This window comes from Coenobita brevimanus, chromosome 87 (assembly GCF_032717465.1).
Source record: "Coenobita brevimanus isolate Jiangsu-jjx chromosome 87, ASM3271746v2, whole genome shotgun sequence".
NCBI classification, from domain to species: Eukaryota; Metazoa; Arthropoda; class Malacostraca; order Decapoda; family Coenobitidae; genus Coenobita; species Coenobita brevimanus.
In genome coordinates, this window is record NC_137040.1 from 18,550,464 (window position 1) to 18,565,592 (window position 15,129).

At 39.9% G+C, this 15,129-nt stretch overlaps 1 protein-coding gene across 1 annotated transcript in view; it reads right to left on the bottom strand.

Annotated features, from left to right (window-relative positions):
* Nucleotides 1-953: 953 nt before the first annotated feature.
* LOC145411018 (cilia- and flagella-associated protein 157-like) overlaps nt 954-15,129 on the bottom strand; it is a 354,153-nt gene continuing 339,977 nt past the window's right edge. Inside the window, exon 8 of the mRNA XM_080281082.1 lies at nt 954-1,220. Within this exon, the coding sequence (XP_080137208.1) occupies nt 954-1,220 (267 nt within the window). The remainder of the gene's footprint in view (nt 1,221-15,129) is intronic.

Genomic DNA, 15,129 nt, shown 5'->3' on the forward strand with positions numbered 1-15,129 from the left:
TATTTTAACATCAACAACAGCAATTACACCGACAACAGATTTCTGTCAACAAAACTATGAACTAAATGGCAAATTAACATAGGCGATTAAGTCCTTGAGGATGGACCTTCAATTACTTACATTGACTGCCTCAACATCTCATTAATATATATATATATATATATATATATATATATATATATATATATATATATATATATATATATATATATATATAAGTAAAATACTTCTCCTAGTATCAGTACATTGGTTCTTTGTGAGATTATTCCGACGTTGGTTTGTACAGAGAGAGAGAGAGAGAGAGAGAGAGAGAGAGAATATCCAATGCTTTAATAATATGTGAATAGATGAAGAGCATGACTCCTTTCACCATAATAAACAGTTGTCGGTAATGAAAGATCCAGTTCAATTCTCGGGTCGCCCACAGGATGTCTGGACATGGCTGGTGTTTTACAATATACTTCAGTCCGTTCGTTACCTAGAACTTGAAAATATTGACCCTGAACTGTAAATCGATGGTTGCAAGTCGTACTTTGTGGGAAAGTTTCAGTGCTCTAATTGACAATCACGAGTCGTATGTGCTTGTGATTATCTCCTATCCCCCACTCCACGCATGTTGCATTCAGTGTCGACACCTGATGCTTCTCCAATTTTTTTATTTCCTTAGAGAATAGTTTTTCCTCTGTACCCTTCCTTCCAGTTGATGTCAAGCTCCAAGACGTTCAGTAGTTTTTGGCAGTAAATAAAAGGAGGAACCTCTTGACTACTGTGAATTTTCATATATTTCACCTTTGTTACCTCCGGACGAGTTTCTCAAACTACAATAATTAAATTTAGCCTTCATTAACAGGCTCACTACGGAGGGGAATTCGTAAGCTTATGAAAATAATCAAGCTAGGCGGAGTACAGTTTTAAAAATGCCCTTGGACTGAAGTACTGTAGTTATTGTGAGTTCAGTTTTGTTTAGTGAGTGTGGGCTTAGCCTTACGGGGAGGCCGTGGAAGTAGACCCAGATCCCCAGGGTTATACATGACCTGACCGCCACTCCCCTCACGCCGCCCCCCCTCACTGCGACCTGCGCTCCCGTCCTCGCGCCCCTTGGAGGTGGGTGGGCGTGAGGTAGATGGTGGCGGGGGCGGGGTGTTGACATGCTCTGCTGAAGTCAGAAGGGTCACTAGTTGCTGTAAGATAGGGCCCATGGTTTCCATACTGCTACTGCCCTCCTCACCTCCCTGTTGAAGCAAATGGCATGCGGCTGCTAATACTAGTAGTAGTAGTAGTAGCAGTAGTAGTACTAGTAGTAGTAGCAGTACTGGTTGTAGTAGTACTAGTTGCTGAAAATATAATAATAATAATAATAATAATAATAATAATAATAATCTATCTATCTATTGCCAGACGCCTCAATCCCGTTTGGGGTGGCCACAAACAAATCGCCTCCAAGTCGCCCTGTCCCCCGCCATTTCACTCCCCTGCTCCCAGGTCACACCCCCCTCTCTCATATACCTCTCCACCCCATCCCTCCATCTCATCCTCGGCCTCCCCCTCCCTCTTTCCCCCTCCACCTCACTCACATACACTCTCTTCGTCAGTCTTTCACCCTCCATCCTCTCCACATGGCCAAACCACCTCATAACGCTTCCTATCACATCCACATCAACACCACAACGCTCCTTTATATCCTCATTCGTCAGCCTGTCTCTCCATGTGACTCCACAGGCTCACCATCCACTCACTCGATGTAGTGCTGTTGTCGGGTGTCTACCCTTTCCTCTCCTCCATCCTTCTTTCCTTCCATACTTTTCTGTCTTTCCTTCATTCTTTCCTCGCCCTTCTGCCTGTGGGTGACTCTATACTGGGTGACAAGCCAAATGGTTTCCTGTACACCAGGAAACCATTTACTACGCTGGTTGGTAACCATATAACCAAATTATGGCGCCTAGTGGTTTAGCGGGTTATTAAGGCGCTCCAATCGGATTGAGTCGGTGAAGGTTTATATCCAAGGGGTGGTTAGGGTTTATTGCTCACGTAATGCCACTCAGGGATGAGTGAGGCTGGTCACTCTCATCTTAAATGTCAGGACCAACTTGCCTAGCCCCGGGCTTCTACGCTCCTCGTGCGGCAACACATTTTCACGAAAAATGATAGGATTCAGGGAGAAAAAATGACAAAATAGGACAACTATCAAACAGCACGCACAAGGAAGTGTGGCTACACAAACTTTCACGCATTATTCAGTCCTCAGAAATCCTGGTTCCATCTTAAAGCTCAGATACGGAATTAAACTCGTCCATAAAATTTACATTTAATCGGTAAGTACTGTGAAAAAATACATTTTAAAGTTACTTTAGAACGATATATGAAGGACGCAAAATTGTACAAAAAACCGCATCTGGCATCCGCACATTAAAATAAAAAAGTTAAGCAAAAAGACTGAGGATGTCACGATTTTTTTTTTTTTCACGGGCAGTTATATAATTTGAAGACCTAGCAGGTTTGTCCAGTAATGAAAAATTGTATGCAGTGTTGAAGTAAGAGTTAACATATATCTTGAAAAAAAATAATTACACATAATTCACGCCTGTGACATCACAACATCGCCAATAGGCGACGGAGGTCTCTCTCTCTCTCTCTCTCTCTCATAGTATACTGTAGATGGCTGAAGGATAAAATGTAATTCCATCTGCAATAATGAATGTAGATGCATAGCAACACTAGATCTTGTGCAGAACTCAGATTTCATATTATCTCTGACATTTAAAGGTAAAACCATCTATACAGTACATCTTCATCGATGCGTTTCATACACATTTGCCATTCACTCCTTCAGCTAAAATAAAAGTGTTAAACACTTGTCATGTGTCCAGTGAGACTTGCTTATATGATTACGAGGAGATGGCTGGCCTTGATGATTGGGTCATCAGTATTTTGGTACTGTTGTTACGTTACCGGAGTAAAGTGATTAAAATCGTCTTTAGGTAGAAAACAATAAGACATACGGTAACAGACGACTGCGTGTTGAAGTGATGAGACCCCTTCAGTTCGGCGACTTTTTGTTATTGCTGCTATCTCAAAACAGTTTTATTTACCTCTGAAGAGATTTTTTGAACTGGACGGGTAGGGCCTTCCTTAACCCCTTCTCTGCCACATTTGAATAAAATCGTTGAAAGAATAAGATGTAGGATGTTGCTTAAATTGAAAAAAAAAAAAAAAAAAAAAAAGGTCGGATTGAAGTGGTTGAAATAATATTAGACTTTTCATAACAGACCTACAATTAAATTAACCACATATTCTATTTGCCAAGCTCAAGGAGGTTTGGTGAATCATTATTATGCTTCAGTTATGCAGATATGAGTATGAGAGACAATCAACTAGCGTACTGAAAGAGGTTTGTATGCAAAATATGATATCTGTCAGCATCTGTAACTCTCATTGGACCATCACTAGCGTCGTACTGTCAGATCTACCTGAGCAGTTATCCATGTTCAAATAAATACCTACCTTGTATGATTATTTGGACAGTTCATTAACTCTGCTTTCCCCGAAGAAAGGGGGTTAGCCGAGACAGGACGACACACTCCCAATTTACTCATCCTCCTCCCCCCCCCCCACACACATGCCTATCTTTTATGATTATTTGGACAGTTCAAAACTCTGCTCATAAATTTAATCTCTTCAGTACGGTATATTTTATTTTTCTCACCAATATTGATTTTACTGTGTAATTGCGTAGCTCATATGCATAGGTACACCATTTCATTGATTTATGCGATGAACTGCTTTAATGCAACGACGTGTTTTTCGTACTTTGTTCTTGGTACCTCCAGAAAAATTTGTTTAGGTTTAGAGAGACATGTTACACTCAAGGCATTACAGTCTCCATTAAGCCCATTGCAATCACTTGCCTCTTCCCGATATCTAAAATAGTCTGGCAGCTGTGAGAAAAAAAAAAAAAAAAACGTCATCTCGTGAGGGGGTTGAACACGTAGGTCTTATTAATTTTGTAATGTACCATTTCACTTATCTTAATTACAAAATCAGGCAACATTTCTCTTTATGACGATTGCGTGGTTTTTATAGTCCGGTTTTTCTTGCTACCACCATACGATTGCGTTAATCGTAGGGATTCATTTTACGAACTGAAGGGATTAAATATGTTCTCCATTAATCATTATTTTTACAACACCACCGGCAGGGTAGGGCTGGCTGCGCAGGGTCCGCCCTGTCGCTATCAAGTGATTGTGCCGGCTGCGACTGTTGCAAATTCCGTCCATGTTCGTCAGTGAAGTGCAGGTGCGGCTTTATTCTTCACCAATATCCGTGGTCTCAATACCAATTTTAATTCACTTATTTTTTTTCCTCTATCCCTGTTCCTCACGGATCCCCAAATCTCTCCCTGTACCGAAATTTTCCCACTTTGTTTTCCTGGTTACCATTTTTTCACAAACTTCCGTAACAAGGGTGGCACCTGCTATTACTGTATGTCATATCTGAATTTGCAGTCGACACTGTTTTAAACTTTACTTCAACTAATTTTGATTACACACTGTATAAACTAAATTATCTAAATATTACCAAATATAACTGTGTAATCTATCATTCCCCCAATGGTTCTTCAGAACCCAGTGTATTTGATTCCATATCCACACAATTGAGTAACCTTAACCTTATACCCTTGGCACCGAGATTACCATTTTGGAAGAATTTAACGTACAAAATGTACAATGGTTATTGCACTCTGCCAGGAGTGACGATACTGGTCTAGAGTGCGAGCTGTTTGCAAAATCGTTTAATCTCATGCAGTTCGTAAAGCATCCAGCCAGAATACCAAATAATATTGACCATACTGCCCATCTCTTGGAACTATTTCTGACAAATATCCAGACCACAATCTCATCAAAGCCTCATTAGTTGGCTTCCCTAAACCTCCCCGTTCTATACCTGTCAGGGTGACCTGATGGCACTTTGGCAAACTGGGATGGATTTGGAAATTATCTTGCTGACATTCCATGGCAGTCTTTCTTCTCTAGTGATATCAGTTCTACTCAGTCCCACATTAATGATGTAATACCAGATGGTATGGATTTCTTCATACCAAGTCAACAGTTCACTAGCAGATCGAACTCTCCAAAATGGTTCGATAGCAATTGTGCCAGAGCAACGGCCCAAAAATCATTTCCATATAACTCTTACTTAAAATCAATAACATCTGAATCACTCTGTCAATTTAATATTGCTAGAAACCATGCCAAATCTCGTTAAATCAAACTTTCTTCAAAACCAAGCATCAAAACTACATAACAATCCTAATGACAATAGAATACTCTGGTCAACTCTCAGTTCTTTCAATAATAACTTTAAGAAGTCATCACCCATTCTCCCACTGAAATCTTCAGATGGTAACATAACATATCACCCGCATGGTAAAGCTAATATCCCTGCCAGTACATTTGCCGGAAATTCTACCATAAAAGATGTCAGCCAGAACGTCCGTTTACTAGAACTTGACTCTCCCGAGACTGTTCCATTTTAAACATGGACTAGATACGTAAAATCCATCCTAGACAATATACCAACAAAGCTCCAGGCCCAGATGGAAATCCTCAAATTATTTTGAAAAAAACACTCCCCAGAACTTACCTCAGTCTATCTAGATTATTGAGACTATGCATACGAACTTCTTCATTCCCTAATTTATGGAAAGAAGGCAATATCCACCCAACTCCAAAGAAAGAAAGTCCTCTGACCCCTCTGATTACAGACCAATAGTTATTACGTCTCCTCTTGGCAAAGTGTTAAACACCTTGAATCCAACAACTTAAGTAGTGACAGAGATTATGGTTTTCACCACGAATGATAAGCCATTGATATACTCAATCTCCTGATTCATACCATTCATTAATCAATTTACCAACATGGAGAAACTCATGCAGTAAGCCTTGATATTTCTAAAGCTTTAGACAGAATGTGGCACCATTCCCTGCTGTCCAAACTCCCTTGCTATGGACTAACGTCTTTTGTTCCTCTGCTTTCTTCATATCTTAGCGACAGAAAAATAAAAGTAAAAGTAGATGATGTACATTCCAACTTCCACTCAGTTAATGCCAACGTGCCACAAGGATCAGTTCTGGCACCAGCCCTATTCCTAGTTAATATTAATGATCTCTTATCTCTCACTTACAATCCCATCCATTCATATGCAGACGACTCAACACTTCACAGTTCATTCAAACTCAAACACCCATTCACAAAGTTTAATAACTCTATTTCTCAGCTCAGTGCAACCATCTCCATAAATCAAGATTTATCAGAGATCAGTGAATGGGGACAAAATAACCTTGTCTTGTTTAATGCTGGTAAAACCACATACTAGAACAGTATATACAATTTACTAATAGACAGATATTGCAAGATTCCTATATTACTTTCAATGCTTCTAATATCCCCATCTCTAAAAGTATTGAAATTCTCGGTGTTTCACTCAACAATGCCCTCAGCTGGACCTCTCATATCAGATCACTTACTAAAACCACCTCAAAGAAACCTGTATTGTTGTACAGAGTCCGTAACTTCTTCACTGACGAGCAGTTAGCTATAATTTATAAGAGTCATGTGCACGCTCAGCTAGAATATTGCTCACCCTTGTGTAAAGGATGTGGAGAGGTTGCACAAAACCAACTAGGCAAAATTCAGAACAAAGCTGTTGGAATTATTATTAACCCTGCTATTACAAATAAACTACCTCCCCTACAAGTATGAAGGAATGTTGTCTCTCTTGCATTATTTTACAGATACTTTTACAACAAATGCTCAGACGAAGTTGCGTCCATGTGCCACCTCTCCATAGTCTTCCCTCGTGCTGCATGGGCATCTGGTGGCGCTCATGACTGCAATGTTACAGAGCCATACTATAGAACTTGTGCCTATCAGAATTGTTTTATTACCCGAACTGCATCTCTCTGGAACTTGCTTCCTCGGAGTTGTTTCCCCCCAAACTTCAACCTACAGCTGTTAAAGTCCAACTGTTATAGATTTTTTAATGACTGAAAGATGCCAGTAATCTGGTATATGGATTGTTTTTTATGGATTCGTTTTTCCTTCCTCTGTTCTGTTATTTAAAAAAAAAAAAAAAAACACTTCTCTTTTAAGTTGAACAAATTGTCTGGCAGTAACAATAACAAAAAGCCATTGGAGTGAAGTGGTTAATAAGTTGGGCATACTAAATATGCACTTCTGCACTACACAGCGACGGTCTTTCTCCTTTGAGATGAAGAAACCACGTCTACCCTGGGGTTACCATATCTGAACATTCAAAAAAGAAGAGGCTATACTATGGAGTGGGAGGAAGGGGTTTAAAGCAATACAGTAGTATTAACTTATTTCAAATGCGCTAATGTGTTATGTGCTGTGCATTACATACCGTCTTTGTTAAGTATCTGAAAGTGTTGCGAAATCAGTCACTGAATTTTTCTTCAAATAAAACTGAAGTGGAACCTTGGAAGAAGGCTATGGTACCAGTTCAGGACGAAAAGTGATCCACATAGTGAGTTATAACATTCCAGAATTGAGCTAGCATGCAAGCCTCAATCTTGCTTTCAGGATTAAATATCTTATTCCCAGTTCTGTTTTACAATGTTTCCAGTTTCACATTGAAAAACCGGGAACGTCCGGGACAGTTTTAAATACTTAGAAATTCCTCTCGGATGGAGATACAAGACCTCAAAAGGAGGATGTGTCCTGGAAAATACTGTCGTATGGTATCCCTGACGTGAGTAAATTTCTGGTCGTATCAGGAATGAAGTAACAAGACCGCGCTAAGGGGTTAACATATTGAAGGTATTAACATTTCATGCCGATGACGCATTTTTCTGTCTTATGCTTGGTCTGGCCACTACCATTACTACCATCATTCCATCCCTACTTTCCATTTCAGATATGATGAGGTAGGATTCACAGTTAAGAAGATAGAGCATACTATAAATAGCAGACACCATTCCCAGGACAATGAGTATAGTGTTCATAATTAATATTGTATTTTTTCAAGGAAAAATAATTATCACGAACCATTTTTTCTCCACAAGGTGATTTATCATAACCCATTTTTCTTTACACACTAGATTAAGAAATTATGAGAGTTAATGCAGTAGTTGATCAGTGTTACTACCATGCGGTCTTTATTATAGTTTTATTAATTTACCTACTTACGCCGATGAAAAATATTTCCTGTTTTCGCATTTTCTGTTGTGTTTCTGTCCACTTACTGTAAACACTGATTGTTCCATTGTAGTGTTACATTTGCTGGCAACGCACATTCACTTTTCCTTGCAGCCTTTCGCCCAATAAATAAGTAAAGTATATGTCCGCCAGACGATAAAAAGTGTCTGTTTTCAAAATTGTACTCTGAACGTAGAAAGTGGCATTGATTTCGTCTCTTTTCTATTTATCTGTTATTTATTTCCTGGCCGCTGCATCCTGTGAGGGGTGAGCTCGACATCAGAAATTTAATACATTTCTACCAGTACCCAGTGTCGACATAACTCTCCCTTACAATTTCCTGCACTTTATTTCTGTATTTTTTTTTTTTTGTCTACCTGTTTTTATATGTCTGTCCATCTATCTGTCTGTTGTTCTATCTGTCTCTCCATCTATCTATCTGTTTTTCTGTCTGTCTATCCATCGCTCGACGACGCGTCCTGTGACGAACGGCAACTGCAAACTACGCTGTCCCTATTCAGTATCGATCTTTTCCCACATCATTACCGTTCTCCCTTACCAATACTCTTGTATATTCATTGATCTTAATGTCTACCTACACGTAGAGTCAGGGAAAGTTCCACATTATCCACTGCTCGGAGCATTGGTGGTCGAGGAACAGTCACGAACCAGCACCCAGACCCCACATGTCTAGTAACTGTGAGTGGGAGGGAGGGTGGCCGAAGGTGGGAGGGTTTGAAGAGTTGCTCACGTCATAGTACCAATAGCCAGTAATAATGCGTCCGGTGTATTCTCGAAGTGCAAAAGCGATATGTTGTTTGTATGGTATTACACTGTTCTCTGAGTCTGTCTACATTACTACATATATAATACATGTTTGCTGCCCAAGGTATGCTTCTTTGCCTTCGTTTTGTAATGTTCGATAGGAATGATAGTTACAAAGACTGATCTTATAATTAGGACTTCCCACGTCATTCTGTCTAAACGAAAACGAAAAGTCTGTTAATAGCTATAGATTTTTTTTTTTAATTACTCGTATTACACACTACCCTAGATTCTAAGTTCGAGATGAATTATTACCAGAATAACAGGGGAAATTTTTGCAGGCGGATGTTTATAGTGTGATGACAGAGGATTAATAATTAAACACACACACACACACACACACACACACACACATACAGTATATCTATATATATATATATATATATATATATATATATATATATATATATATATATATATATATATATTTATATATATTGTTACATAGCATACGATTTCATCATCCTTTGTATAATTCTAACGTACAGTATGCTGCATGTTTGATCACGATTCGCCTCGTGGCTTCCATAGTGACCAAGCTTCCGTGTTCTACCTTACTCCCCCCTTCTCCTCCCTTATAGTAGTGTAAGTCGTTCTTTCTGTTGTTCAGAGCAGGAGTGTCAACTCTTTGTCCCCTATGGCTTCATTTGCGCGTCCTTCTTACAAGTTGTATCAAGCTCTGCCGGCCTCTATATAATGAGCTCAGTCTCTGCATTAATTACCACTTAGATCTACTCCTCATTTTGTTCACATTTCTGTCCTCCCCTGTACAGTTGTTATTATTTTTGTGAGTGCTCAGGAAGTCTCCAACCATCTGGCTGCTGTGTAATTTGAGTATAAGTGTTATTACATTTTTTTTCTTGTACTGTATAGCATAAGGTGTTAATTCGTAGGCCTGGTGAGGTTTTGTGATTCGTCTGGAGTTTTTGATGTCAGCCATTGTTAATAATATTTTGTATCTGTAATAATATATCTTGCATTAACTGAGCATTATCCTGTTTCCTCATTTTATCAGGGCTGACTTAGATAAATTTACTCTTGCTAATTTCGTGTTAATAGAGGCTATTGCAGTTAACCATATATTTAACCTGTATTTGCCATTACATTATCCTTATGAGTCCTGAATGTTTAGTTCTTAGTTTGGGCATTAAACTTTAACTTGTAATTTTACCTAACTCTTTTGTTTTGAACCTGGAACTTTGCGGGACAGTGGTGATTCTGGTGTTCTCACTTGAAGTGTTCATTATCGCTCTCTGTTCCGTAACATAAATTTGGCGACCTCTTATCAGGATATTCAGGATATTATCATAAGGATATTGCTTGATATTTTGTGACTGTGATTTATTCATGATGTCTACTATTACTACTCTTGATGAAGCCAAAGATTTTTTGTCAAATGTGCAAACAGTGTGTGATGTAGAAAACAGAACAAAGAATGAACTTAAGCTTGTTGCTCAACAATTGGGAATTGCTGTTCGCTCTCATCATTCTAAAGATCAAATTGTTGACATGATTAATGAAAACTTGTTTAATGTAACTCCTCCAGATGAGCAAACGCAGATTGAAATAGCTAAGTTACAGCTAGCCCTGCAGGAGGCTCGTGCTAAGGAGGCTGAGTTTCAGGCCCGTGCTAAGGAGGCTGAGTTTCAGGCAAATGCTAAGGAGGCTGAGTCTCAGGCTCGTATTCAGGCACAGGCTCAGGCACAAATTGAACTAGCTAGGATTCAGGCAGACCATGAGTATCGCATGAAACAAGGTGGAACTGGATCATCTAGCTCTGATGATTTTGATGTGGCTAAAAATGTTAAACTTGTTCCTCCTTTTAATGAATCTGATTTAACAAAGTATTTTCAGTTGTTTGAGAGGGTAGCTACAGGTTTTAATTGGCCCAAAAAGTATTGGCCAGTACTCCTTCAAACTGTTCTCACCGGTAAAGCTCAAGTAACTTATGCATCTTTGCCTCAGGATCAATCTGATAATTATGATGTAGTTAAGAGCTTGATTCTTAAGGCCTATGAGCTTGTTCCTGAAACCTATAAAATTTAGGACAACTTATAAGCAAGATAAGCAATCTCATGTTGAGTATGTAAAAATCAAAGAAGATCTGTTAGAGCAGTGGTTAAATTCTAAGAATATGGATTCTGATTTTGGTAAATTTAAGCAAATGATTTTGCTGGAAGACTTCAAAAGGTGTATTAATAATGATGCAAGCCTATATCTTGATGAGAAAAGAATAGATAATTTGTCTGATGCTGCAGTTTTAGCTGATGAATATGTTCTCACTCACAAGAGATATTCTAAAGAAAAAAGGAAAGCTGAGGTTAAGTACATTGCCTCTACTCAAAGTACAGGTAACATGAAAGAGAATAAAGATGATGTTTCTCAGGAAGTAAATACCAGCTCCACCTCTAGATTTCAGAAAAGTAAATGTACTCATTGTAGTAAGCTTGGTCATACTACGGAGAAATGTTTCAGGAGACAGCGTGATGTGAACAAAAAGGAGTCTTTAAATATTTAGTCAATTGGTCTAGTGTCCACCCTTGAGAGCTCCCAGAATTCTTTAACCGAGTTAACTGAACCTGCTTTGAGGGGTAAATTAAATTCTCATGATGAAGCTCCTCTTTTGAGCAGTAACGTGGGTGACACTCTCAAGAGTTCATGTGCTAATTTCCTGTCTGTTGGTTTTGTCAGTCCTCTGGACAGTAATAACAGGAAATCAGTTAAAATATATCGTGATACAGGTGCTTGCCAATCCCTTATGCTGACCAGTGTTCTAGGCTCTAATGTTAATTCCTCTGATGAAACTGTAATCTTACAAGGTGTAGGGAATAATTACTTCTCTGTCCCTCTGTGCAGAGTGAATTTAGAGTCTGGTTTTGTTAATGGTTCCGTTATGGTTGGGTTGGTTGAGACACTCCCAATGTCAGGTGTAACTTTCTTACTTGGAAATGATATTGGTGGAAGTCAAGTGTGTCCAGCTCCTCAGTTGTCTAGTGAACCAGTGACTGCGACCCAGGATTGTGATATCCCTGATGTGTTCTCTGCATGTGCTGTCACTAGGGCTAAGTCTAAAGTTACTGGTGACTTAGAGGATAATGATGGTGATGATGTTATCCTAGCTGACACTTTTCTTGCTAATTTGGACCACTCACCAGATGAGGCAGTACCCCGTAGTGTTGATAATTTGTCTCGTCAAGAGTTGGTTGAGTTGCAGGTTGCTGACCCTGAGTTGAAAGGTCTAGCTAACTCTGCTTGCAGTGAGGAAGAGTCAGCTGGTGCTTCTACTTGTTATTATATAAAGTCAGGAGTACTTATGAGGAAGTGGAGACCCCCAACATCATCAGCCGACTGTGAATGGGAGGTTTTACATCAAGTTGTCATCCCTCGTGTTTGTAGGCAGGATATCATTCGAGTGGCTCATGATTCCAGTTTGGCAGGACACTTCTACTGGCCAGGTATCTTCAGAGATGTTTCCTGGTATTGTAAGTCTTGTCACACCTGTCAAGTTGTGGGGAAGTGTAATCAGACCGAAAAGGTTGCACCTCTAGTTCCCATTCCTCCTTTTGAGGCGCCTTTCACCCGTGTGTTGGTGGATATTGTGGGCCCTCTTCCTAAGACTTCTTCAGGATTTTCTTATGTGTTGACCCTGATTGACATGGCTACTCGTTCTCCTGAAGCCATTCCACTTAGACATATCTCAGCAATGAACGTGGTTAAGGAAATGCTAGGGTTCTTCACATAGTTTGGTCTGCCCAAGGAGGTACAGTCAGACCGGGGAAGTAATTTCATGTCAAATGTTTTCAAGCAGTCTCTGAAAGAGTTGTGCATCTCCCAGATCACGTCTTCAGCTTACCATCCCCAGACCCAAGGAGCGTTGGAGAGATATCATCAAACACTCAAATCGATGCTCAGGAAATACTGTTTGAAACATCAGAAAGACTGGGATAAAGGTCTTCCATTCGTTGTATTTGCCGCAAGAGAATCTCCAAATGAATCACTGGGCTTCTCACCCTTTGAACTACTGTTTGGCCATGAAGTAAGAGGACCCCTTAAGCTACTCAAGGAATGCTGGCTGTCGGAGGAAGATGACGTCAACCTGCTGGAGTATGTGATGAAGTTCAAAGAACGGCTGTCCACTGCTTTACAGCTGGCAAGAGAGAATTTAGGAGCTGCTCAGGAGAAGATGAAGACTTGGTATGATAAGAAGTCCAGGTTACGCCACTTTCAGCCAGGAGATCAGGTTTTGATTCTGCTACCAGTGCATGGGCAACCTCTTCAAGCCAAGTTTAGTGGTCCTTATTTCGTGGAGAAGAAACTCAGTGATGTCAACTATGTCATCGCCACACCAGATCGTAGAAAGAACAAGCAACTTTGTCACATCAACATGCTGAAGTTATATCACAGGCGGGACGAAAATAACCCAGTCTGCACTGTAGCTGTTCCACCCGAGTCTGCAAGTGAAGTTCTCCCATGCAGCATGAGCCTGAGTGATAGTTTGGGGAAGAATCCTGATATCATGAATGATCTCCAGACTAAGCTTTCTCATCTACCTCCCGAGGAAAGGCAGGAGTTTTCGGCATTACTGCAGGAGTACCCGCAAGTGTTCCGTCCCACTCCAGGAAGAACCACTGTGTTGATGCATGATGTCGATGTTGGAGACGCAAAGCCAATTAAACTGCCTCCTTACCGTGTGAACCCAGTGAAAGTTCCTCTCATTCAGAAGGAGCTTGGCTACCGTTGGACCACAAGATCATTGAGCCCTGTCAGAGCGAGTGGAGTTCTCCTGTCACTCTAGTCCCTAAGCCAGGTGGGTCACAGCGGCTTTGCATCGACTACAGACGTGTTAATCAGATAACCAAAACAGACACTTACCCTCTCCCTCGCGTGGAAGATTGCATAGACAAGATCGGAAAGGCTAGGTACATAAGTAAGTTTGATTTGTTAAAGGGATACTGGCAAGTACCTATGACTGAACGTGCTAGCGAGATCTCATGTTTTGTAACACTAGGAAAGACTTTTGCATGTTCTGTAATGCTATATGGTATGAAGAATGCACCAGCCACATTTCAGAAGCTCATGAATGTTGTAACAGAGGGTTTGGCAGGGTGTGTTGTTTATATTGATGATGTATTAATCTTCAGTGACAACTGGAAAGATCACCTATGCCATGTCAGTAAATTTCTTGAGCGTTTGGTTCATGCTAATCTTGTAGCTAATTTATCAAAGTGTGAGTTTGGTCAAGCTAAAGTTCAGTACCTTGGGTATGTAATTGGTGATGGACATGTTGCACCAGCAGCAGCTAAGGTTCAGGTTATAAGTGATCTTCCCAGACCTAAAAGTAGGAAAGAGCTACAAAGATTTTTGGGAATGGTAGGTTATTACAGGAGATTTGTTAACTTTTCAATTCTTGTATCATCACGTACAGACCTACTGAAAAAGGGAGTTGAATTTGTCTGGACCGATAACTGTGAATCCTCTTTCAGCAAACTTAAAGCTATCCTATTAAATAAGCCAGTACTCGCTACTCCAAATTTTGCTAAGCCTTTTAAGATGGCTGTTGACGCAAGTGATACAGGAGCTGGGGCTGTTTTGCTGCAAGAGGATGATCAGGGTATTGAACACCCTGTATCTTATTACAGTAAGAAGTTCACTCCACCTCAAAAAAAAGTACTCAACTATTGAGAAAGAGCTTTTGGCCTTGATTTTGGGTTTACAGCATTTTTCATTTTATTTGTGTTCTGGTTTTGACCCCATAGTCATTTATACCGATCATAACCCACTGAAATTCCTTAATAAGTTTAAAGATAAAGATCAGAGATTGACAAGATGGAGTCTACTTCTTCAGGAGTATTCATTAGACATACAACATGTCAAGGGGAAAGAAAATGTTATTGCAGATTGCTTATCTAGACTTTAGACAGATTGTTTTAGAGTAATAAGAAATTTCCTTTGTAAATTTCTTTTTTTTTGTGGGGAGGTGTTACATAGCCTATGATTTCATCATCCTTTGTATAATTCTAACGTACAGTATGCTGCATGTTTGATCACGATTCGCCTCGTGGCTTCCATAGTGACCAGGCTAGCGTGTTT